Source organism: Rhea americana, unplaced genomic scaffold (genome assembly GCF_003343005.1).
Source record: "Rhea americana isolate MKP2758 unplaced genomic scaffold, rheAme1 scaffold_1, whole genome shotgun sequence".
Classification (NCBI taxonomy): domain Eukaryota; kingdom Metazoa; phylum Chordata; class Aves; order Rheiformes; family Rheidae; genus Rhea; species Rhea americana.
In genome coordinates this window covers 5,631,308-5,658,087 of record NW_028185038.1, presented here as the reverse complement: position 1 = coordinate 5,658,087, position 26,780 = coordinate 5,631,308, and the positions used below count along the sequence as shown (strand labels likewise).

At 38.0% G+C, this 26,780-nt stretch overlaps 1 protein-coding gene across 1 annotated transcript in view; it reads right to left on the bottom strand.

The window, feature by feature from the left end:
• Positions 1 to 26,581, bottom strand: part of NAMPT (nicotinamide phosphoribosyltransferase) — a 32,617-nt gene extending 6,036 nt beyond the window's left edge. The window contains exons 1-8 of the mRNA XM_085325646.1: positions 26,450 to 26,581; positions 14,968 to 15,124; positions 13,725 to 13,828; positions 10,596 to 10,724; positions 9,965 to 10,123; positions 9,450 to 9,586; positions 7,219 to 7,444; positions 4,383 to 4,502 (exon numbers count right to left, since the gene is read on the bottom strand). Coding sequence (XP_085181772.1) covers positions 4,383 to 4,502; positions 7,219 to 7,444; positions 9,450 to 9,586; positions 9,965 to 10,123; positions 10,596 to 10,724; positions 13,725 to 13,828; positions 14,968 to 15,124; positions 26,450 to 26,581 — 1,164 coding nt within the window. The remainder of the gene's footprint in view (positions 1 to 4,382; positions 4,503 to 7,218; positions 7,445 to 9,449; positions 9,587 to 9,964; positions 10,124 to 10,595; positions 10,725 to 13,724; positions 13,829 to 14,967; positions 15,125 to 26,449) is intronic.
• Positions 26,582 to 26,780: the final 199 nt, after the last annotated feature.

Below are 26,780 nucleotides of genomic sequence, written 5' to 3'. Positions count from 1 at the left end.
CCCACACCATCCAGGAAAAGGAAGCCGAGGAGTAGAATGGATGGAACTAATCCAAAGAGAACAGTGCGGAATTTCAGAAATCAACAGCATCAGAATTTTTTGTGCACTCTCAACCTTCTGTATTAAAAGCAATATGGCAGGGTAACACTAAACAGGGCTGTTTTAGCAGCTACTGAGGTCATTTCCTTAAAGGATGGCTAAGGCAAAGTGAAAGTTTCCTATGGAAAAAAAAGAGGCAATTCAACTTCAGACACAGACAGTGGCAAACTGGTAGTTAATGTAAACAAAAATGCACACTAGTATTTTGTTTATTTATTTAGTGACATGTAGATCTCTTGAAGGATACTCTCAAAGTCTGAATACCTGGCAGAGACCAGCCAAAAGAAAAGGTGACCTGCAGAGCCATAACCTTTCAAGAGTACACCCTGAACATTTTCCCACCAGATTCAACAAAGATCTCCTGCAGAAAGATCTCATTCGTGAGTTTCCCTCATTCTTACAGTACCCTACTCAGCTTCACCCAACAAGCCAAGCAAAAAAAAAAAAAAAAAAAAAATTCAGACCTGCCTCCCCTCTGCCATGATTTTCACTTAAGAGAACCCTTTGGAAAGTTCTGCATCTTGAACCAATACCTCTTCAATATGTGAAAATCCTGTGGATTTTAGCAGCAGTCATCATCATCAGAGGTGACTCTTCACAAAAGGAAGCTGTATTTTCAGGTTAGTAGGTTCTCCTGGAACCAGTTTTAAAAGGGACACCCAAAAGAGGATAAAGGATTTTGGGCAAATACGTGAATGAGATACTCCCTTAAGCATTCTGGAAATAAATGAAGGTAACAGAGGAAGCGTAAGAAAAGAGATTTTTATCCCCTCTCCTTAAGCTTAAGGCCAAATAGAACAGTAAGAAATTAGCCTGGAATAGGCCTGCATAACATCTGTGCTTATCCACACTGTCTTTAGAGAAAGCAAATGTAGGTAAACTCCACCTAAATTCTGAGCAAGTTCTGTCCAGACTCTGATCAGTCCTGAAGCCACACAAACTGCTAGCCAGGCCTAAGCCTGCAGCACATCCTGCCTCTGCCCTTATCAGGTCTTATAAATCATGTCTGACATTGCCCTCCTCTCCAATTTGTGCAAATGCTCACAAGTAGAACTTGCTTGAATGTATCTACAAGACGTGGCATCTGCAAGGTGGCATAAACAACATCTCACTAAGGCTTAGACTTCATGGCCATTGATACTTGTAGATTAACAGATGCTAGTGCAAGTATAGAGCAGCTGGCACATGACTGTTCAGTCCCTTGACTGCATCAGAAGCCCTTTCAGCTAGTGTTCCTGCTCTCACTTACAGACAGTTTATCCACCTCTTGCCATAAACAAGAGGTGGATAAACTGAGTGAAGAATTAGCTTCCACTGTCCATTCTTTCCCAAGGGATTTTCCTTAGTCAGACTGATCTTTGGCTGATAAATCATGGAAGAAGGTAAGGGATATTGAGACTAGAGCTGAAACATGGCTCTGAAGGTACCAGTGATCTACAAGAGAGGCCCAGATTGCCCTCTCTTCTCTATACTTACGGAACCTCTAAACAGCAGCAAAAATGGAGAGAAGAAAAGAGAAAGATCCCAAACACAACTGAATTTTCTCCTAGAGGAAACCATACAGAAGAATTCATTGTATCACACTTTCAAACTTATACAAGGAGAATAGTTCAGGTGTGCAGGTTTTGACCACCGTCCTCTGACCATTCTGGGCATGATTATCAGTTGTGACCCCAGATTAGAGGATTTTCTCTGGATAATAATTTAAAGATAGCTGGAAATTGAATGTTCAAAGAGAATTCTTTGAAAGTGTAGTATATTGTGGAGTTAGCAGATTGGAATGATTTAAAAAAGTGAAAATGCCAGAAGAAAGTCAGAAAAGGTTCCTTACCTGTTCTACCAGCATCCCCTATTAAAACAAAGAATTTTAAAATCCAGTTTATACTCTGAGTTGTTTTCTGTATTTTTTTTTCAGCTAGTTTGGATAGTTAAACAAGACTGATCAGTCATTACTCATTCCATTTTTCCTGCCATAGTCATTATCATAGATTTGATCTACAACAATAGATCATGTCTGAAGTCTAGGACTGACAGGGTAATTAAGAGAATCACTTGCATAGGCTTTAACAGGGGCAGGGGAAAAGGGGAAAAAAAAGTCATGATATTTGTTCATGTCATCTCCTTGTTGAAAGGGAAGAGTTTTACTTCAGGGTTTTTTTTTAAATGGCATTCTACTGTCCAGTCTTCTAAAAGTCCACATAATAACTTTGACTTTGCTGACATAAGAGTAAAAATTGTTCCATGAAATTTTAAATGGAAGTAAAACCAGACTGCAAGCTCATGGTCTTCTGCTCCAACATAACTTGCTGCTGCCAAATGAGCAGCATCTCTTTCCTCCYTTCCTGCTTCCCCCAACTCCAATCAACAGTTTGTTTTCTTTCCTGTATGGTGCTGGTGATTACTGGACCCTTCATTGGGCCAATTCAATCACTAGAACAACAGAAAATTGACCACTTCTGATTGAATTGGTTTCCTAGTACATTTGTGATTAGTTTGGGGGATTTAATGACCAAAGTTGACACGAAACATCCAGCAAGATTACAGAGTCAGAAGAWGATGACAGGGAGGCCACTAGGCAATAGCAAGTTGCTATGCCTGCTTCATGAGTCTTGTGGAACAAGATCCTCAACTGTTTTCTACTACGTATTACAGGTAGATTTGTTTTCATAATCAGTAATAGTTTGAATGAGGAAAATAYGTAAACAGGCAGATCATCTGAACAAAGAGTTATTCCTTCTATCCATATTTTCTCCCTTTAGCTGATGGAATTATTTCTCTATTCAGTTAAGAAAGAAAACTCTTTACAAGAAAATATTAATCGTCCAACTTGTTTCCTGTCACAGACTCATGAAAATCTCAACAGGGACATGTTTTGCCTAATACAGGCATCAATTCATGACTAAATTCTGTTAAACAGTCATTGAGAATAAATAGTTTATAAAAATCAAGCAATTTTTCTTTTCTCAGTATCTAGCAATAAGACTTTCCTTCTAGCTATTAACCTTTCATGCTTGCGCTGTTAAACATATTAGCACAATTGTATAGGCTCAAAAAAAAAAAAGTCACGGGAAAAGCAAATTTGCTTTCAAGACCTTTGGAGCAGGAGCAAAACTGTACTGCATAATTGCACTAAAGTTGTCGTATCAGGTAGCAATCTCAATATTAACTACTCATTAAAGATTTGAATAACAAGCATCTCCAAAATTCTGTGGTTTAGGTTCACATTATGCACTCATGTTAAGTATACAGATAGTTTCATAGCAGCTAGAGAACTAGCTTGGTGTCTCTCTTGCTCTGAAACTTGAGAAGTGGCAAAACTCAGCTTTGTTAAAAAGAATCTAAAGGTGAGTCAACCTAGAAAACTAAGACAGACGTCCACAAAATACAGTAAAATTTATCTTAGGTCCATCCAACTCGTTTCTATTTTTGAACGCTAGTTCAGCTAACGATGAAACGTTCCAGAAAAAACCTGATGAGGTCAAGTCTTCCTTTACATACTCCTCATCATGTGTAGTTACTGTAGCCTGTACCATATTGATCAGATTATATCAGCTAGCATCTTCCTCTAGCCAATAGTGGTGAATTTATAATTAGCTTCCAGCATGCAGTAGCTACTAAATAATTAATTCTTGTCTTGCTAAAACTGTACTTTTCGCATCATTAGTAAAAGGTTATGTATATTGACCAGATTCAAGCATCAGTAGTCGAACACGGTCCAATTTGACTCAAACTATTAGTCTGTTTTCTGTATTTTCTGGGTTTTCAATGATGTCTGTTCTATTAGTTGCCAAATCAATGGACTCCTTAGCCTTGTTTTGAAGTGTCTCCTTCAAAAACCACACCTTCAAAATTTGAGTGCAAGCACACTTTAGACGCTACATAACCGATCAGCCAAACACTATTACTACTATTGCTATAGCACAGCAGTTGTGCAATGTACTTTAGATATCAATGAAAGGAACAATCACTGCTAGATCTTGATCTTGATCTTGATCTGAATTAGGCTTGACAAGAAGGATGAAAGTAAACAAAAGGAGAGACAGTGGGAGGATAAGAGTTACAACACTGAGATTAGGAAATGCCTTTTAATTATTTATGCATCTTAATCTCGTTTGGAGTTGTAATGAATTTGTTTTATTCATTAGGATATTACTGCCACTGTCTAGAACGAAGGGCAGGATGGGATCAGTAGGGAAGCTGCAACAGCTAACTAGCCATGATAGTTTCCAGATTAAACAACAACATTGCCAACTTCACTGTGAGACATGAACATGATCCCCTACCTCTTGCAATGTGTTGATATCCACGCCATCCCCTTGAATAACTCTGAGATATGGTGGCAGCAACTTGTAGCCTTTTGAGTTCTCTGTAATGGGAAACTTCTTCCCTAAGATCTCTAAGACCTATTGAAAACAGAAGAGAGACATTCAAAAAACAAAACCAAACAAAAACCTCATTCTCCCCCACCCCTGTTCTGCAATTCCAGCAAAGAAACAATTTCCACATTTGAGTCATGTTCTCAAAAAAGCTAACCCATAAATATACCCACATACCCTGCTCTAAATATATCCACATAAACACACAAACAAAAAGTATGCCAGTCATTGTACTGGAAACCATTGGATTAAAGCAATCAGAAACCACATGGTCTTTACAAACTTGTACACACGAGCTAATTGTAAACACACACATCTCTTTTCATTTTGGTTGCTACAATCTATTAATGTGTCAGCTAACATCCTGCTCTTTCTTTGACCTCCCTTGAGATGGTGCATGGGGCTTTGAGTTTTCCGAAATTTTGTTAACCAATGATAATTAAAATAAAACTCTTCAGCCAGGATGTTTTTTTCTTATCAGCTCTGGTAAGATTATTCAAAGTTCCAATCTGTTATTTGTCACTTATCTCAAAGGAAAAAAAAATTATAAATGGTTGTATAAATCTGATCTGATAGCCAACATACCTACAATCTCCTCTACTTTCTTATTAAAACGCTGCTGAGAGCTACTCTAATTCAGAGGTATCAACAGTTTTTACAATGAATTTGCAAAAAGCATTATGCTCTCTTAAAAGCTACAAGGCAAAAAGTGTCTTTCAGCTTTAACGTCACATGTCACTGACTTCAGTGCAAGTCTTACAAAACAGGGAGGAGTGCTCAACTTGTGTTTGTAGTATAAAACAGTGAGGTACACTATTACAGGGTTCTAGATCACACAGAATCACAGAATGGTTGAGGTTGGAAGGGACCCTGGAGATCATCTAGTCCAACCCCCCTGTTGCCTCTTGTCCTGTTGCAGGGCACTACTGAAAAGAGTGCAGTCCCATTTCCTTGACACCCTCCCTTCAGATACTTGTACACATTGATAAGATTCCCCCTCAGTCTTCTCTTCCCCAGGCTAAACAGGCCAAGCTCTCACAGCCGTTCCTCATAGGCAGATGCTCCAGCCCTCTGATCATCTTTGTAGTCCTACGCTGGACTCTCTCCAGTCTCCAGCTCCATGTCTCTCTTGGACTGGGGAGCCCAGAACTGGACACAGTACTCAAGATGAGGCCTCTCCAGGGCTGAGTAGAGGGGCAGGATCACCTCCCTCGACCTGCTGGCTACACTCTTCCTGATGTACCCCAGGATACTACTGGACTTCTTGGCTATAAGGGCACATCACTGGCTCACAATCAACTTATCCATCAGCACTCCCAGGTCCTTCTCTGCAGTGCTGCTTTCTAGCAGCTCAGCTCCCAGCGTGTACTGGCGCATGGAGTTATTCCTCTCTAGGTGCAGGACCTTGCACTTGCCCTTGTTGAACCTCATGAGGTTCCTCTCTGTTCAGCCCTCCAGCCTGTCCAGGTCTCTGAATGGCAGCACAGCCCTCTGGTATATCAGCCACTCCTCCCAGTCTGGTATCATCAGCAAACTTGCTGAGGAGGCACTGTGTCCCTTCCATCCATGTCACTGATGACTAAGTTGAACAGGATGGGACCCAGTACTGAGCCCTGGGGAATTAGACTCTGCACCACTGATGACAATGCTCTGAGCTCTGCCTTTCAGCCAGTTCTCAATCCACCTCACTCTCCACTCGTCTAACCCACACTTCCTGAGCTAGGGAAGCTTCCTAGCTAACCCACACTAGGAGGGTGTTATGTGAGACAGTGTCAAAAGCTTTGCTGAAATCAAGGTACACAACAACCACTGCTCTTCCCTCATCTACCCAGCCAGTCATGCCATCATAGAAGGCTATCAGATTGGTTAAGCAGGATTTCCCCTCAATGAATCCATGCTGACTACTCCTTCTACCACCTTCTTTTCCTCCATATGCTTTGATGACATCCAGAATGGGCTGTTCCATCACCTTTCCAGCTATGGAGGTAAGGCTGACTGGCCTGTAGTTTCCTGGGTCCTCCTTCTTGCTCTTTTTGAAGATTGGAGAGACACTGACTTTCTTCCAGTCCTCAGGCACCTCTCCAGTTCTCTATGACCTTTCAAAGCTGATGGAAAGCAGCCTAGTAACATCCGCCAGCTCCCTCAGAACTCGTGGCTACATCCCATCAGGGTCCATGGATTTGTGGATGTCAAGTTTGCCCAAAAGATCTCTAACCTAATCCTCCTTGACCAAAGGAAAATCTTCCTTTCTCCAGACCTTCCTTCTTGTCTCTAGGATTCTTGAGGGCTGCCTTTAGCAGTCAAGGCTGAAGCAAAGTAGCCATTCAGTAACTCTGCCTTCTCTGCATCGATACCTAACCTTAGTGGTAAGAAGTCTTATTTGCCTTGTATTTATTAATACTTCAGCTGTTTCCTGTTTTATTTGTTAAGTGATGAGAGACCTCTCTCTATAGAATCATTCCAACCTCATTAGACAGTAGAACTGATCACTGTTGCAAAAGCTTCGGGAATGGCATGTGAGAGCTGATTTGTTGAAAAAAAAAAGATAATCTATTTGGGCTGCAAAAGAGAGTTTCCGTATTATATTTAACAATATAAATGCTTAGATTTTATAGAGGTCTAAAATGTCCAACACAAACTATATGCTATACATATGTTTCCTATGTTTGTTAGCTAGTCATTACAAAACAAAAACAACCACCATTCCAAATCTTGTATACAAATGACTTCAAGAAAGCATTACCTTTAAAACAGTGTCAAGAGGATTCCCGGAATCTGGTCTAATAATAAGTGGTGCCTCTGGACTTCGGGCTTCAATTATGTGCCTTAAGTCATCACCCCATATTTTTTCACAAGCATTGTATATGTCGTAGCTGTCACTAACCACAGATACAGGCACTGAAGAGAACTGTGTCACTATATGTTCAAAAGCATCTTTTTCATGATCTTTACCCCAAGCTGTTATGGTACTGTGAAGTCAATTGAAAGTCCACATTAGAACAGTATTTATATGTTAARTCACACATTCAGTATTTCCTATTAGCAATAGTTCAAGGTGGTATGATTACACAGATAGGATATACTATATGCTTATCAATTCTGTGTTGCATGGACAATAAATACACTAACAGTATCTTGAACTCATCTTTTACAACTCAGAGAAACCCTTCTCTTTCTCATATATATACATATATATATACACATATATATACACACACACACACACATATATATATACATATATATATATATATATATATATGAGAGAGTGGGAGAATTCTTTGCTAAAGCTGAAATTCAGACAACTAGAGAACTACCGACACAAGTACTGCACATCCACTCCAGCAATTTCAGACTACAGAATGGAAAGTAGAGAACTAGTACCTAAGTTGGAAAAATTTTAAAGAAAACATGATTTATTTATTTAAGGAAAAGAGATTTAAAAACACTGTGGTGGTTCTGACCATTCATACAAGGGCTTTTCTCYTAAGAAAAATGCAGAGTGTTACCATTGGTATAAGGGTACAAGCAAGCACATACAACAGAGTTGCTAAGAGAGGTAATAAGTTACTGAATGCCAGCTGATCAGCAGTGAGAGTCTGCATTTAGCTGCCACAGACCAGCTGATAAAACTTACATTAATAACTTGTGCATGAACCCCTAAAAAATGTGCTCACACAAAGCACGGATGTGCAGTAAGAGCTAGTGTGCATTAAATTTATACTGTAACATGCTATCATCAGCTTCTCTGTTGGGACAAGCTCTGGCTTACAGTAGTGAAGTGACAGAATAAAATGCTTTTGAAAGAGGTCAGGGCAGTCACAGGAACAAACCTAGTGGTGTGCCAGAGGCAAGCACCTTAATTATAACACCGCCTCGAGAACTTTGGAACATTTTGGATTGCTTCCCTGAGCAATCTTTTGTGTACTAGCTTGAAAAAAGAGTGAGTGAATTCTTCATTTGTCAGTGTGAACTTTAACTAGGACAATTTAAGCTGTCTGCTGTGATGCTGTTACTTCAATATGCTGTGCGAGATACATTTCTTCTCTAGCTTCACGTGTTTTCTTTCATTATGGTTAATTTCATAGCTGTTTGGTCAATCATTTTTTGATTTAACTGTAGTATTAAGCTAAACTAAAGAGCAAAAGTTTCCATTAGGTTTTGTTATTTCTACTCATCAAGTGGGAGTTCTGGAGTGTCTCTGCTGTAGTGCTCCAGATCAAGGCACTAGATGTTGTGCTTGCTAAGAGAAAAGCAAATGTCCCTTCCTTTATATTACTCTCATTTCAGTATACAGATATGAAAAGGAAATCCAAAAGATTTCTATTCACTCCTGACCTTGTAAGGATTCAGATTTAAAAAGAGAGACAGACAGACAGACAAAGATATTAATCTCAAATGTCTATTTGAGATTAGTACCATATTCTCAAAGCCATCCAAATTCTTAGTGAGAGATCAAGGATTTACCATAGGCTGAATTAGTTATGCTGATTAGGAAGCTTCAGAGTAACTGCCTCTTTTGGAGAGAGAACATGATTTTGGAGAGCCTAGAGCTGCAACTTTTATGACTGTTCAATTTATGATGTTACATTTAAGAATTTATTAAAAACTCTTATCAGTGCTTTGCAGCTATTCACAATGTAAATCTTCAATATCTATTTTGTCTGTAAGCTTTCAAGTCCACTTGTAACAAGAACAATCTACATTTACTTAGAACCTGAAAGGAGCATTCCTTATAACTAAAAACAACTGTACCACCATTGTACCCCTGGAACATAAAGGGGCAGTCAGCAAATTTAGCGTTCTGCCTAAACAGCTGGATCAATCGTTGCTAATACTGTACGATACAAATGAAACAGCTTATGCCTGCCTCCTCCTTTGGAGTGAAACAGGTGTTTTTGGATACAAAAATGGATAAACAAAATTATATTTTGTTAAACTCTTAAAAGGTTTTTTAGCTGAAAAAAATCTAACCTGTGTTCAGCAGCTGGAACAGAATATCCTGGAACTGGATCTTTTGTTCCATAGTACTTTTTAATTAATGCAATTCCTGCTACAGTGTCTGTTCCTTTGAAGTTCACCAAATGAGCTGAAGCTCCTATTCCTGCAGTCTGAAAGAGATGAGACTTTCCGTTGCTACACCAAATACAGAAGGCTAACATCAACTACTGCCTAACAGTAAGATTCCAAACAGCAAGATTCTAACTCAGTTACCATTTCATTCATATACTCTTCACTCATTTCCACAGGAAAGAGTTTCCATAAGGAGAAAAGCCCTCCCAATCTAGTACTTGGGTACAGYTCAGGCATGTGTGCCCCCAGCAACTTCCTCCCTCCTTCCCCTCATACGTAAGTCCAAACACCGTGCTCTATGCATCCTAATTTCACAACTGTATTTAGATCCAATAGTTAACAAATACATGCTGTAATGCTCTAAAGTATATTTAAGAAGGATTAGACTTCTCAAGCTGTTAGACAATTAGTATTACCTCTTGCGAAGAAACTCCTCTGTAGCCGAAGTCATGCAGTTTGTACTCCAGTCCTTCTAAGCTGCCAGAAGTCTCCAGCAAATATTTGGCCAAAATCTTTTTCTGCTCTCTAGAATTTGTAGCAACTGTGATTGGATACCATGACTGAACAAGAATAGTCTAAAACAAAAAACAACACATTATCAGGTACATATTTGCTTAGGACTAAAGAATTCCCACATGGCATTTAATCAGACACAAAAAGGTCTATTTATTTTCAGCACCTGCTGAGAAAGCAGTAAAGCTGCAATACTTTGCTTTAGGGTTTAAGTAACTGGCCTTTAGTTATAAGGTAGGTCAGGTATTGAGTGACCATCTCAGGAGTAATTGTTCTCAGACACACAATTCTTCTCTCTTTTCCTCCTCCTTCTCTTACTAGATATAAGTACTGTTGTGATTTTCCCCTAAAATTACTACAAACACTTGTCAGGTAGGAAAAAAAAAGTCTCTGTAAAAGCTAAAGAATCCATGCTTATTGAAAACAGAAAATGAAAGCTGCCAGAGATACGTCTTAAATTAGTAAGGTTTTCATCCTTTAACTTAAGTGCATTAATGTTTATTTAGAAAAACATGCTAACATTCGAAAACTAACCTCAATCCAATTTGTGAGCCAGTAGCACTCTGGATCTGTGTTTTCTACTGTGAAGAGAACATTTCCTCTGGGAATGACAGAGCCCTCAGGAACAGCCTTTATTTCTATAGGAAGATGACCATCATATTTCTGTGAGATAAACAGTAATATTGTTAGACAATAGGAAAGATTGAGACCTATTTCTGCTTTATTTGACTGCAGTGGATATAAGTCAGGTTGTAATTTTCATGAAAATGAAGTTTTCCTTTTCTTTCTTTCTTTCCTTAAGCCCTCAAAATAATTTGGCTTATTTGCACACCTACCCAAGTATATCATAAAACTTATTTATCAAAAACAGAACCAAACCCTGTAACCTGAAAAGGAAAGTCTCCTTATCAATCTGATTGATGGTTATCAGTTTTATTTATGATTCAGGAAGGTTTAAATATTCTATAAAAACACACATGCTTCATAAACAAAAGAAGAAATAGTTGCTGCTCTGTTTCTTTAGGCCTTTCTCACGAGGTAAGCTAAAAAACTTGAGCCATTAAGTCTTAAAAAAAAGAAAAAAAAAAGCAAAACAAAAACCTGACCCCTCCAAATATTCCACTTTGCTTACTCTAGGTGAATACTTTGTTATTTTATYGGAATTGGATCCATTTAACAGCTGTTTTAAAGACTATTTAATCCTCAGCTATTCACTAAACATTAAATCCAGTCTTGAAGTGTCATTCTTTTTCAAATGCAGTCTTTCATTCCTGAAAGATTAAACATTTTGTGGAAAATGCCTTTTGCTAAAGAGTAAGTTGCAAACAATAAAACAGTAATTATAACGTGCTGAGCTTGGAAGCTCTGATAAAAGTACTTAAAACATTTTGTGTTCTAAAACTTTTTGACAGAAAGCTTCACATGAGATACTACTTTAAAGGTAACAAAAAAATTGCATTTCATTAGAGAAGTTACACAGCTTTGTAAGCAGCACCAATGCATGTTCTTTATTGCCCAATACACATCACAAGTCTCTCCAATATTACAGTTTAAAAGTTTCTTCTGAACAGTATTATGCTGAAGCAAATTGTGTTTTTATACCACAAAAGTTTAGTTGTCAGATTTGGAGATAACTAGTCTGCATTAAAAGACAATGAGGCCTTCAAAATGGCCAAAAATTATTTATTAATGATTTATTGAAGAAAGAAAAGTAGAAAAAAGTAGAAAAACRAAACTTAAGGGGAATTAAAAGTGGCTATAGGTGTTGATTTTGTGGAAGAAAATAGTAATACATTCAAATTATAGCAGTGTATTATAGCTTTTAACATTTTTACTTCTTTCCTGTAATAAGGCATCTCCGTAGCATACACTAACCATATCAGGCAAACATTTTAGGCAAAACACATTATCAGTTTCCATCTTTCTCCCCCAAGATTACCACCAAACAATCAGGGCTTACGTTTCAATCCATTCTCATCAATTTCTGCCCACTTTCAGCCTTTCTATCACCTGCTCATTCCCCAGACAGCCTACTGCTCACTTCTGTTCCTTCACCTGTGAATATTTACTCATTCATCTATTTTCTGAGCAAATTCATGTATGTATGTTTCAGATTCACTTGGGCACTTCATTCACACAGCCATTGCTCCCTCTGCTTTACCTAGCACAGATACTGGTAGATACACGTAGGCCKTATGTGACAACAGGAGAGCAGAGCCAGGGAGCAGGCAATGGTAGGTATGTATCTGAATACATACAGGAATTCAGCAAGCAAGGTGGGGGGCTCAGTGTGCCTATAGAAACATACAAGGACTCAAAGAAAACATATACTTCCAGTTTGAGACTCATCTGTATTTAAGATCAAGCAGCAAAAATGACACTTGTTTTTATATGTGCATCATTTTAGCAAGAAAATCTGATCAAGGAAATAAAGTAATCAAGGAACAAACCACATGCACAGAAGTACTTGGGAAGTCTATTTTGACTAAACTCAAAAAGCACAAGTTCAAACAGGATTAGTTAAAATACACTAAAACTCAGTGTGGACAGGCGTGCAGCATTAAAAGGGCTAAATTGAATTAAGACCAAGGAGGGATCAAGATTAGTTTAATTACTAATGAGAGTAGTTCTCAATGTAAAATGTAGCTTAAATATGAATTTGGTTTGAATTCACATCTGTAGGTATTTCAAATAGATGAAAGTCCTCTACAAATCTCTCCATAACTTCATCTTGGAAAACAGTGTTTTTATTTACCATGCTGCCATTTTCAACACTTAGTTGAAGTTCTCTTTTCTTTTCTGCACCTTATGGTCCACTCGGGTTGCAAGATGACACCCAGATATATTCACAGATGCATGCCACCGTAAAATACATTTGGTCAGTGTATCCAGAGGAAGACATAAGGGACTAAAAATTGCTTTTTCAAATGCAAAACATATGCATTTACTAGAACCCACAATGAAACTATATTTAATTAATCTGCAGAGATCAGCTCTGATGAATGTTATGAGTCTGAATCTGCTGCTTTTACAGAGAAGAGATGTTTCCACTTATTTGAAAAATGACACCTTTTTATACAACAGGGAAAGAGGAAAGGATAACTTGAACAGACTTTCACATCTCTTCACACGGGGAGGCTTTGCGCATCGGAAGTGCTCAAGCCTTGTATTGCATAAAGTTGAACTTAAGTATTGCTGAAAAAATTAGGAAACCATTGAATAAAACGTGTATTTTCTTGAACTATTTATACAGGCAAGCAGTTGTAATACTTTCTGCATTAGAAGAAAAATATTTATAATTAGATAGAGAAAGCAATATAAATGACAACCAACCAGCCACTAAGCACTATATTATATAAGGACTTGCCAACAAGACCCCACTTATTCTAGCTGGCTGATGGCAGCAATAAATCCTTATTACCTGCAAAGTCATATCTGGCATCTGAAAGGATGAAGACTGCTTTTCTCTATGGACTTAAAATTATATGATTATTTTTTGACAACTACTACTCCCTATAGGCTGAACATAAAAAGCTAAGTTTATCCACCTTTCACTATCATGGTTAAAATATCTTTGTTTAAAGGAGAAACTGCTATATTTATTCTGCAGTTGATTCACAAATACTTTATGATGATTTCTTAGATTTCTCATTATTTTTTTACCTCCAGAATATAGTTCCATCCTTTTTCATTGAAGACATCATCTTGAAAATGTTCCCTGTACACTTCTTTGGCTTCCTTGATTTTTTCTTTGGTCACCACTTTACCTGTAGTTTCAGAAACAGATAAAATCTCAAAAACTTAAAGTATCGATCAATTTATAAAATAACAAAAAAAGGTTCAGAATCCCCAAAGTTATCCTCCATGTCTCTTTTTGAAGACAAAGAGAAAGAGAATATATTAGCTTTGCTTAAACCAAATTTTACTTTAATTTATTGTACAGATTAGGAAAAATCAGCAGGGTAATAGATTTGTGGTTCGCAGGTTACTCAGGAACAATTTGAGGTCGTTACCATTTTAGAACTGGTCAGTAATCTATGAAGAGTTTTGGTCTCAGTACTAATCCCATAGAGGTGTCATGATTGTACAAGCTGCTATATACAACAAGATATAAGTTGACTGGCACAAGTATTAAGCTATACTGTTCCACAGAGAATCCCTCTGGAGAGACCTTACAACCAATTTCTGGTTAACCACTCCTGTGACAAGAACTGACAGACTAACCACATTATTCAACTAAGTATTGCTACTACTTCAGGAGTAACGTCATTTGAAATAGTAGAAAATTATTTTCAGATTACTAAAGACAAAAGAAAAGAAGATTTTCAAGTGTTTTGATTTTATTCTAACGCCAATATTGGACAGGAATTGGCAGAAATATCTGTGGCAAAGATACATAAGCTATGACTAAAATTCTCTTTCTAAAGCTTGACACGAGGTAACTAAAATTCAGGTCAGAACAGCAGACATTTTCACATAATGCTAAAAGCAAACAAAATTAAAATTTGAATAGCACCAAGGTATTTTTAGATGCTACTCTTAAAACTGCCAATACTGAAAATACTTTCATATGTAACTGCCATATTCAGCGATCTAAATGGAGTGGCAAAAGAAACTTAAAGGAGATTTAAACAGTTATTAGCTTATACACTAAATATATCAGCAAACAGACTATAGTTTATGCAAAATGAGAAATATTTTCCCTCAAATCTTCAGTATTGTGATTCTGTTAACAGCCTTACTCCATTTCCATTTATTTCCATTTAGCCCACAAATTATGCATGTCAGCACCTACACTGTAACAAAATAACCTGGAAATTGTTTCAACTATATGACTCCAGCATGGTTGAGAAAAATGAAAGTATTAATTCACAAATATACTGTTCCTGGAATTTGAGAGAGTTACCTTTTAAGTATTTATTCAGAATGTACTGCAAACCATAAAAAACYGTTTCCTCATATTTCACTTTCCTTAATTTGGAGTTTTCAGTCTTCTTTTCACGACATTCAAAGTAGGAATATACTTTGCTTGTATTAGGTGGATATTGCTTGTAGTGTGTAACCTACATTAAGAAAAATTCCAGTAAGAACTCAAACCATCACTACAAACCATAAAACAAATCAAAAGTCATTGGGCATATTACAGTTTTCAGCAGAGCTCTATCGTTGTATATTAAAGCTTGGAGCAACTTCAATTTTTCTGGACTATTATTATTCCCCCACTCACATTCTAGATAGCCAAAAAATAGTTAATGGATTTCCCCCTTTTTTAGCCCTCTCCAGTTTTCAGTTCAAAAGATTGATTCTACTATCTCATTCTTTGCTTCAGTGTCAGGCCTTTTCCACAGAATAAACAGTTTTCATGGTCAGCTCCTCCACTCCTATGACAACTTCACTTTGATTAGCTAGGAAAGACACTGGCTAGGATTTTTGGAAGCAGCAGCGAGTGCTGACAGGCCTGGTCAGTTTTTCCCCTGCTGCACTTTGGCCAAACCTGATAGCAACAGGAAGTAAAAATTTGTTTGCCACTACCAAAGAGAGGTATCTGTTTGCAGTTTTGAAGGCTATAGTCATATGGCTCAAAACAGAAGTCACCTAGACCCAATAAGGCATTGACAATGGCATCTACGCAAGTGTCTCATTTATCATGAGTGGAGCAGATTTCTCCAACTCTGGTTATGTCAAAGCCAGCTTACAAGCCTGCTACTGCTGGTAATGCTGTTACAAAATCTATCAGAGGTTTGTATCCCCCTGCAAAGATTGCTATATGGCCCCTTGTAAAATTTTACATTAGGCATAAATCAAGGAAGAAAAGTTGCAGTCTGAAAGCCTATGTTACATGGATATCGGTCATATATGATGTTACAGGAGATTCAACCATAACAGCTTGTACTAGCAACTGCTAACTAGTAAACCTACCCAAAGATTTATTCAGGGTAATACACTGTTTGAAACTACTACACTCTGAACAATCTAGTTTCAACCTGCAACTTCGGTATCTCCTAATAGGTAAAAAGCAAATTCTGTGCAAAATTCACAATTCYGTATCACACAAAATGAATACACAATGACATAAATTTGATACTATTAGTGTTTAAGTTACAGGATAAATAAATCAGCTTAAGACATTCAAAAAAAAAGGTTATCAAAATCTTTTTTTTTTTAATTATGACCAAAAGAAAAATCTATCAACTCATCTATAAACTCTGTAAGAGAAAACTGTCTCTAAGGCAGAGTAAAGCACCATAATACATCAGAGCAAAATTCAGAGAAGCATGAAAGGCACATCAAATTTTTTTCTTAAAGCCCAGTAGATTCAGAGGTTCAAGCATGAGATCACTGTAAGTTACTTGCTGCTACCTCTTATTCCAAGTCACCTTAAAAATGTATTTTCTAGTATCTCGAGAAACTGGAAAATAGATAGCTTCAAGAATAGTTCTAAAAACTCTTCCCTATTCTCCTAGCTTTTTAAAATGTACCTCTGACACTTTCAAAATAAAATATTTGTAAGTTTCCCTTACCCATATTACTAAAACTGTATATTAAAGGATTTTAAAAACACAGTTTTCTTTTTCCTCTCAAAGGCTGTTTATATTTAGCAATTCACTCAGCTTGGACAATGAACTAGACTGCTCAACTGCATTTTCTGGTTCTCCTATACCAGCACAATGCTGCTGTGTTTGGGTTTTGAAAGCTGCAAGGAAACATTCAAATAATAAAAAAGGCAATTTAAAAATCTTTCCATTATTTTTACTTGCGTGAAGTCTTTAAGGCCAATCAAATAAATACCAAGCTTGTCAYTGCACGTTATCTGCCTTGACTTCAAACAAAGCACTGCAAAGCAGATACACTTAACGGAGCACAAGCCTATTCTGTTCTAGTATCATAACTACTCCAAAAGCAGAAGGCTTATTATTAATAAAGTCACACCTAAAGACATCAGTTGGCTTTAGCTTCAATTCTAGCTATAAAGAAAATGTCTCCCTCCACAAATTATAACGTCAGTTCTATGTAGAACTTCCAAAAGAGTCAATCACGMTGCCAGTCCGCAGACAATTCTTTCCAGGATATTATCACACTTGAAGGAAAACAAACAAACAAAAACCCCTCCACACTACTATGAAGCAGTCTGAAAAAAAAAAAAAAAAACAAGCTGTATTTGACATGTCTTTCTAACTAATGGCATTATGAATATGCACACAGAGTGCCCTTACAGAAAAAGGGCATTGAATGGTCTCCAAGAAAAAAGCATGAAACAAACGATCAGAAGTTTCAGTTGCTTTAAGGCAAGGAAAGCAGAAACTCCTTGCTTCGCACTGTTACCACAGACGTTACTGTAACGGTGTGAAAAATTTTATCTTTTCCAAAACCATGCAAAGAAGTGGACTTTTAGCTGAGGCTCCTTCTTGATTTGATTATATCACTAGAGAAATTTGTTTAACTTTATTTCTATTCTTCATYCTACTGGTATCCAACAGCTTCACAATTTCAGAGTAATCCCTCAACACAGAGCCTAGTAACTTAAAACGTACATAGCAGACTTCCCAGGAACAACTATGCAAGCCAATAATTAGAATTCCTTGTAACATGCTCTAGAATAAAACAATGTAATGCTGCCGTTTTTATTCACAACAGTTCAAGCAAGGTAAAGAAAACTATATCCATGTGAGACTTGCCTACTCAGGTTTCTTTGACAAAGTTGAATTACCCAAGTTAACTCATATGGGCAGGTTCCTGAAGTCAACATCTATATTATAATGAAAACTTGTGTGATCTTTAGCTACCACCTCCAATAAAAACTTTGGTTTTTGCAGTTCAAAGATATCTCCTCCAGCCAAACGTTTCTCTATCAAATGGATTACAAACCCCAAATTAACTTACAGTGTACACTGGACACAGTGAATTAGTTCCATCTTTTCCTATTGCATTTAAATGCAATTTTCTTTAGGGACTTCCTATACTCACTCTGCCTTGAAGCATGAGCACAAAACAAGGTGTTCTGGCTGTAGGCCAGAACTAGAGGGCTGAAACCAGGCTGAAATGCTAACAGCCAGATTGAAAATGCCAGTCAAGCAACCTAAAAAAACACTGAAGTCCCTCAAACATTATCACTGATTTAGCTGCTTTTTCTGACTTATTAAATTAGATCTTCATCTGAAAATATATACTGCCTAGTATCCAGAAAAAAATTATTTCTAAGGATTCAAACCTAAGCAAAATCAATGTTTATGACAGAAGTGTCAATTTATCAATTACACTGCATCAAGTATTTGAAGAAGACAATTTACTAATTTTACAAGTTGTATCTGTAAGATGCAATTTTATTCCTCACATATTAGAATCTATTTAAACAGAGTGAAAAGTATGCATCCCTGACAGTTAAGATACTTCACATCTAAGCACTCTTTATATCTGTAGTTCTAAATAACTTGTGCTTCCTTTCACATTCCATAAAGCTATTAGTTTTGTCTATAAAAATCAAAACACTCTTTGGGATATAGAACATGTCTGCAGGACTTCTTGCAAACTACTCCTTTTCAAAGAGTCAGTAAAAAATACCACACTTTCCAACCTTTGCTTACTCCAGGTACACTGTATAGGAGGTATACAAGAAATTAAGCCTAAGACCTATTTCCACTGTTCTTAAGGTGTTTTACTGAAGCTTAGAATCTCTAGGTCCATTCCCAAACTCTGCTATAGGTTTCTACTGTGCTAAGTTTTTTCACTCTGCATTTCAAGTCCTCATCTGTCAGTCAAAAAATGCTTATCTGGTTTATGTATTTTGCTTTCAAGCTCTTAGGCACAGGCTACATTTATCTACAATGCACCATGACAGCTCCAACAGCTAACTAGGATTTCTGGACTACTAGGATGCAGGGAAATAATATGCCCCTACCACAGTGACATTCTGGAGGTTTGGTATGTAGTGAAATGTCTAGTGGAAAAAAAAGTCTGGGGGAAGATCAAGCCTTAAGGAGCAGAAATATTTTACAAAGGAGACAAAGAATGCCATTGAAATAAATCTGCAAGACACTTAAAACAATGAAAACGATGTTTATAACGATGCCTAAACTTTTGTTATTGTTAGATAAAATTCTGCATCTTTCTGTATTCTAAGGATGAGCACAAAGACAAATCAGTGACAATGGACAATACCTGAATCAATATACTATTGATGAGATAAATCAGTGCTTTCAGTTTGGAGATGATAGAAGCTGGACTGGTATAGATGTGCTCTTGATAAGCAGGAGTGACCATAAACTCTGTAAGAAATCTCTTCTAAACAGAAAACCACCAACCTCCCTCAACCCTAACTGAGACTAGGAGACCCTTAAGATTAAAAAAGTAGCCCAACAGCCTTTCAAAGCTTAGTTTGAAGACTGTGGTTTAGATTTTCTCTACACAAATTATGATGAATAGCCTTGGAACAACCATCTACAACAAGGTTATGTTATGATTGAAATAGAACACTTCTGTTACAGTTGTACTAACTCCTTATTAAATTTAATCAAAATAAAGCTGTACTCTGAACAAAGAGTATCTTTATCGGGACTACCCCTATTTAACTAAATTAAGTCAGTCTGCTGACAAAAACTTGCAGCACAAATTCTGTTTTGATCAGCCATCCAATAAAAATCCATCGAACATTAAGTTAAATTTTGGGAGGAAAGGAATTAACAGGTATTCAATCAGAAAAAAAAAAGGTAGAGGCTGCATTTTATAAGCTAGATAAGACAATTTTTTGGCATAAAAGACTTTATAATCCACAAGCTGTGTTATGCAACAGATTGCAACTATATTAATGAAATGGCTTTAATATTAAAGTCTACACATTTGAACATGAACCTAGGTCTGACATGAGTAGAGAACTCAGGTGTGGCCAAGTTCCTTTTCATTCCTAGTGCTCAGCTAGGTCTGGCAGATGCTTAACATGAACAATCAGAAGGATAATTCAAAGCCTTTTCTAGAGTAGAGGAAAAAAAAAAGGCAAAAGAACTCTAGAATATCTAGCCAGCAGGATTTTGCCTGTACTGAAACTCTACAAGTAATAGTATCAGTTCAGATCAAATGATATTTGAACTTTCTGGAATTACATTAAAAGATCTTTAGTGCAAAATGTGTACAGAACGCAGCTGCTGCAACCACGGCACTGTACAGCCAGAAGCACGAAGAATTATGGGAAGAGGAGGAAAATACATCTGAAGGAGCCTAAACGTGGAAGCTGGTAGCTAGGCCACCCAGCTGGGGCACTTCAGGCTGTGCAGCAAGTATTTAGGGCTCAAATTACAGACTGGTCACTGTAGTGCAAGCCTTTTTGGTACACTGAAATAGATATGGCCCATTCCAGTTTACATGGAAATTGACCTTAACCTGTTAAAAGTGACCAATAAAAATGAAAGCTAAAGTTGTGGGAAGCAATGTTAGAATGGCTTATTGAAAGAAGGAATACCTGAAGAGATGTATCTGGGGCATCTTCATGCTCATATACAACCTACAGAGTTAGGTGATGCAGAGGTGCTTCYGGCATTAATACCGGATATACTTCCATAAAGCACTCCTAAGATCCCCTTAACTTCCAGTATTATATATTATTTGAAATCCTTGCAGAAAGATGCCATAATCTGAAAGACTGGCTCACTTAAACCTTCATCAGGTTTAACTAATAGAGTGGTTGAAAGGAAAGGTTGCCAATAACCTCCAGGGAAAACACCACTGTTAACACCAGAGGAGATGAACCAGCACCTGGGAACAAAGGGAATGCTTTATCAGATATAACTCAATGAGATGAGATGTAACTAACAGCAGTTGTAATGTAAATTACTGACCCCCTTGAGGAAAAAACACTGTTCAGCAGTTCTATTTAACAGGAAAGCTACTGCAGTTACCAAAGCAATCACAAAAGGAAAGTATACCACACACAAAAATGGAAATGCAAAACCAAATCAAAGGTCAGTATGGTTAAAGAATGAGGTTATCTGAATGCAAGAGGAAACCTCAGAAGAATCAATCTTTAAGTCAACAAAAAGGGCATCCAACAATAGGAAGTGAAGTGTAAGGCACTCGCTAGCAAGTGTCAAAACAAAATTAATAATTAAGTAAAAACTTACCATTTTGGTCAAAAAATTACCTTACCTTCAAATTACCATAGATAGGTAGCCTTATAGAAACCGCCAGAAGACTTATTGAAACAGCCTAAGTGAAGCAAATGCAGATTAAGATACTTTTTAAGACCTAACAGTGGAAACACTGGGAGATATCAGCTCTTACGAGACGAGAGGGATACACTAATGCAGGTTATGCAAGACTGAAGGCTGATCCCACTGTACCATTTTTGATGTCTCTGTGTTCTGTCACTATCCATCACATACAGAGGATGAAAGATAAGCGGATCAGAGGTGAGGAAAAAAAGTTAAGATATCAGTCAACACTAAGAAAAATAAGGACAGCATGTAAGCACCTGAATTTCTATGGAAGTTGCACGTATCAGCAGAGATGCTGTAAGTGACCACATTCACTGTAAAAACAAGGTCAAGTGTAAGCACTAGAACTAAGTATATTCTAAATTGCTCAGAGAAGATACAATGTTTTTTAAAAAAAGTAATGCTTTACGACAGATTTCTTTGCCACCAAAAATTCCTGTTTGGCATTTAAGATGATCGTAACAAAGATGACAAAATGCCTTATGTTTACTGTTTACACGTTTGTGAAGTCAGCTGCACTATTTCTCGTACTGCTACAAGTCTCCTGTTCCTTAATGAATATGGAAAAATATCAACTTTTCAAGAGTAAAAGCTGCAGTCACACAGGAAAGAGGGACCTACTATTAATTTAAAAAATGCCTGAATTCTGTACATTTACAGTATTTCTTTAGAGCAATGATGACTTGGGATTTGTAACAGTACAAAGTAAAAAAGGCTTAAACACTACAAACCAAAACGTGGAAGATAACAGACCTAGATACAGCAAAAAGCATCTCTTACAAAGAAGGGTTAGTCCAGAAGTTTCCAATGCTTTCCACTGACAGCATCACAGGAGATAACAGGACACATTCACATYTCAACCAAAAGATTTTAATTAACCCCTCCCCCAAAAGTGCACCTGAACAGGAATATTTTATGGTTATAAAGTACTAATTAATCCCAACAAATTAAAGAATATTCATGTTTTTTCCTTGCATACCCATAGTTTTCTAAATGGCATACAGCCTGTTAGAAACCTGAGGATAAATACACAAACACATGAAGTCGTCCAGAAGCAAGTGTTCTTCTAAAGTCCATGTAGAGAAAGAGTCAGTCAAAACGATAAATATTTTAAATTCAAAATATGAGATAAATAGTGATGAAAAGTATCTTTTAAGCCTCACTGAAGCATCCAGAAAGTACTGAATTCAGAAACAGAGCTCATTTATAGTCTATATAGCAAGTCAGCTCCTCCTCTAGGGTAATTGCATGGCAACTTATTACAGCTATCAGCTTAATTACAAAACATTCCAAGCAGCAGTGGTACATTTTACTGGTAAAAGCAAAATAAGCCATTATAGCTTTAGTGAACAATGTCCAGTCCTCATTTTGATAGTCTTTCCTCACTTGCAGCTCATGCTGCAGCCAACCTGGGCCAAAAATTTCAAAACATTCAATTCTTCAGAAGGTAGAAGATCATTGACTTTGAAGAAAAATGGAAGCTAGAATATACAACTTTAGGCACATGTTTAGGAGGTCAGGTAACTTCAGGGAGTTCTGTAAAAGCCTCGATGTATGCCAGTCACTAACATCTTCCTATTGAACAATACAATTCTTCTGAGCTGATGCTCCCAGTACAGTTTCAGACTACTGATACCCTGAAGATTTATTGCCTGTGCAGAAAAAAATAAATCTGAAAACAYGGGATAACCAGAGCATTGGGCATCAGAGAGAAAGAAAACAGTCAGGTAGTACATCAGGGATTAACATCAGATGAATGAAGAACTGGAGGACAAGAATCCTGTGGGTTGGGAAGCACGATCAGTGAACACAACCCTCATGGTCTCAGAGGGTAATGAGAGAGATAACAACATGGAGAAGAACGACACAGCCCTACTGGGAGAAAGGGAAAGACTAGGATGCATAAACTTTTTCATTAAAAAAAAAGGCAAAATAAAAACAAAAAAATCCCAAACACTAAGACTGTAGGAACTTCTTGATATGGACAGAACAATGAGCATGCAGCAGGCAGGTATGCAGAACTTCAAGAAGCCAGCTGAAATCCCCTCATTAATTACAGCTTTCAAACTACCAACAAAAATTTTGACTTCAAATGCTTCCCTTTTTCAGTCACACCAAGTCACTAATATAAAACACCAATATTAAAAACCTCATCTGTGTACTGGAGAGTCACACAACGACATTCCCCAGATAACACTGCATTCGTGACTCTTGAAAATGTTATGATCAAAGGACAAGTAACCAAAGAAGTAAAAAGGCTGCTTTTGTTTATCAGCAAGATGCATACCACCAAACCATAGACCCCATGCCCAGACTCCGAGAGGACAGCATTTAGGAGATCATTCTGTTAGAGGACTGAGGAAGCTTGAGAATATAGAAAGCAGCATACAAGGAAAAAAAAATGTTGTAAAAATACTTATATTATTACATCAATATCATGGAGCACTTGTACAGTTTTGTAAGCAGTTCACAACGGAAGCTCAGTGATAGGGCCAGTGTATAGTAAGTCTCTGGGATTCACTCACCAAGAATGATTCCTATCTAGAAATACTCAGTAGATTAGAAATAAGCATGAAAYGCAATTATTTTTCACAATTAGCTTTTAAGATTTTGAATCAGAGAATCAGTAAGGTTGGAARGGACCTCTGGAGATCATCTAGTCCAACCTCCCTGCTCAGCAGGGTTGCATCCAGGCAGGCCTTGAAGATCTCCAGAGACGGAGACTCCGCAACCTCTCTGGGCAACCTGTGCCAGTGCTCCRTCACTCTCACAGTGAAGAAATTCCCCCTCACGGTCAGGCAGAACTTCCTGTGCTTCAATTTCTGCCCACTGCCTCTTGTCCTGTCACATGGGACAACTGAAAAGAGTTTGTCCCCATCCCCCTGACACCCTCCCTTCAGATACTTATACACACTAGCAAGAAACTGAATGTTTGACAAWCTTCTATGACTTAAGAGGAAATGTCCTATGATTCACAAATAGAAAGATGGTTTAAAAGGAGGACACACTGAATTAACTGTCAACAGAATAATGCTTAATCATCAGTTTAGTTGGTCTTACAGTACTTGTTTTTAAATTCTATATCGACACAGAACCAGCAACCTATCTTCTCTCCTCCCCAGATTGCTAACTGTAGCAACACAGAACTGGAGCACTGAAGCTAATGCTTTTTGGACTCAGTTTTATGAGTTATTAGAGATATGACCCTGAGATACTAATTTTTTATTTGTGAACAGTTGCCTGAGCCAAGGTGGTACTGTTAGGATGCTCTGCAAATTCTTTTTCCAAGCTGTTCCATGTGACTTTTGTTACTGATATTACCTTGCATAGATACCATCTACTGCAGTAGAACCACCAAGTAAATTTTTGAAAACAGATACAAGTTTCTCCTCAGATTTTGTTATATATGGTACTGCACAAACACAAACTCTCGATATGGCTGAAATAGCTATAAAAAAGAAAAAGACAAGATCAGTTTTCTCTTTTTTTTTTTTTTAACTACTAGTCAGAGTATTTTGTAATTCCTGTAAAAAAGCTTGATGTTGCAAACTACCAGATATTTTAATGCAACTGTTACTGAAAGTGCTTTCACTAAGTATGTTTCATTGATTGGAAGTGATGGTATCATCCAGGGAGAAGATAAGCGATGTTTGCTTGGATTACCTAACGAGATATAAGAAGCTACTTGTTTAAGCACTGTTCAAAGATGTTAGAACTTTTGAGTTTGGGAACAAAGCATATAGGGAGAGAGACACTTTAAATGGCCCTAACAAAGCAGTCATTTCCAACTGTTATTAATAAAATGAAACATACTCGAAATTGTCACAGTAAACTTTATCCAAACTCATAGCTTTAGATTAGGAAAAACATAAGGCCTTTAACTTCTTTAAGATTTCTACCACTCCTAGAATGCTGCCAAAACATCTTTGATTTAAAATAACAAATAAGACTGGGGCAGACCTGTCATCTGTCATACCATCATACCAGTACTCCTTTGGTACTACTAATCCCAAAGCAAATGAAATTAACAAAAGTGCAATGCAAATTAGATTTAAAATTGATACTGTTTAAACCCAACCCTATAGTACTTCATGTTTTCATGTTTTCCAGGCTTTAATGCTTACAAGGCCTACTTGTGATTAGCCTCAAACATATAGGGAAAAGTGGGCCTTCCACAGTTGAACCACGTTTACTGATGACCACTTAAACGTTATTCTTAGAGAGTGAGACAGCAGCTAGATTCAGCCAGTACTGAAAGCAGTCTCCCTGACCCTCAATACCAGTGTTAAGATGTTCTGACTGAGCAGCTCAAAAATTTATCAGTTTCTTCCAGTTTTTCAACACGCATTCCCTCAAACAGTAAGAAGCGTTAAGAATTTCTTCGCAGAAGTGATGGCTTTATGTAGCATCAAGTAACACTAACATCATCAAAGAAGAGCTGGCAAAGATACAGCCACACAGGTCAGCAATCAGAACATCTTACTGCGGCTTGTACTTTGGTAATTAGTCATTAACAAGACCAGGCCATTTCCTTCTGTTTCCTCTTCTGTCTAGAAGTAGACCAAAGAAGAATCACATGAATGTTCAAATCTTTAAATACTTTATAAAGATAAACCATATGGTTACTCTAGCTTTGTTTAGGGCACCACCAACCTCTTTGACATTGCAAATTCAGCTTCCCCTCCCCTCCCCCCCAAAAAAGTTAGGTTTTTCAAAGTCTAGAAGATAAGAGCACATCTATAAGGCCAGGCTCTGGGAGTCACATGTTAGCTCTCCCCCATGTCCTGAAACTGCATTAACACAACATGGAGCAGAAGTAGRACTTGGGCCTGGGCATCATGTTCTGATGCATTCAGAGAGCTTCTGGGCCAGAAATCAGTCCTCTAGTGGACTGAAACAGATGGTGGACAGCTGCCTGTACCTGATCACTGCCGATCAAACAACATTAATTTCAAGGAATGGAGAGAGGATTGCAAAGTCAGATGCCGTACTATGAACGAGATGCTTGTTTGCAAAAAATGACATTGCAATGACTAGAAAGTACATATGACTAAAAAATACATAATTCGGTTCCTCAGAGCGCTCTGAATCATAAAATCACACAAAAGCGTAGGCAACCAGCATAGTTTCGCTGTCCAAGTTGAGTGAAGCGGGAGAAACCAGACAGAGGAAAAGAAGAGTAACTGCCTTTCTCGCTTCCACAGTCCTGGAGAGGCAACATGTGCGCTCGCTCCCGCCGCCGCAGGGGGAAGCCGGCGGCGCCGCGCTTGCCGCGGGCCGGACGATGCTCTGCCCCGGCAGGCGGCCCGTGCCCGCCATGGCCGCCCCTCGCCTCCCTGCCCGCTCCGCTCCCGCAGGGCGGCGGGACGGCAGCGCCCACCCCGCCCGGTTTCACTTTCTTTCTCGCCCCCACCGCGGGCGGCGGCCCCCAGCGCGGCCCCGGGCATGCGGCGGGGGAAGCCGGGGGCTGCGGGCGGCCCGCTGCGCCCGGGGAGGCTCTCAGGCGGGTCGGCCCCGC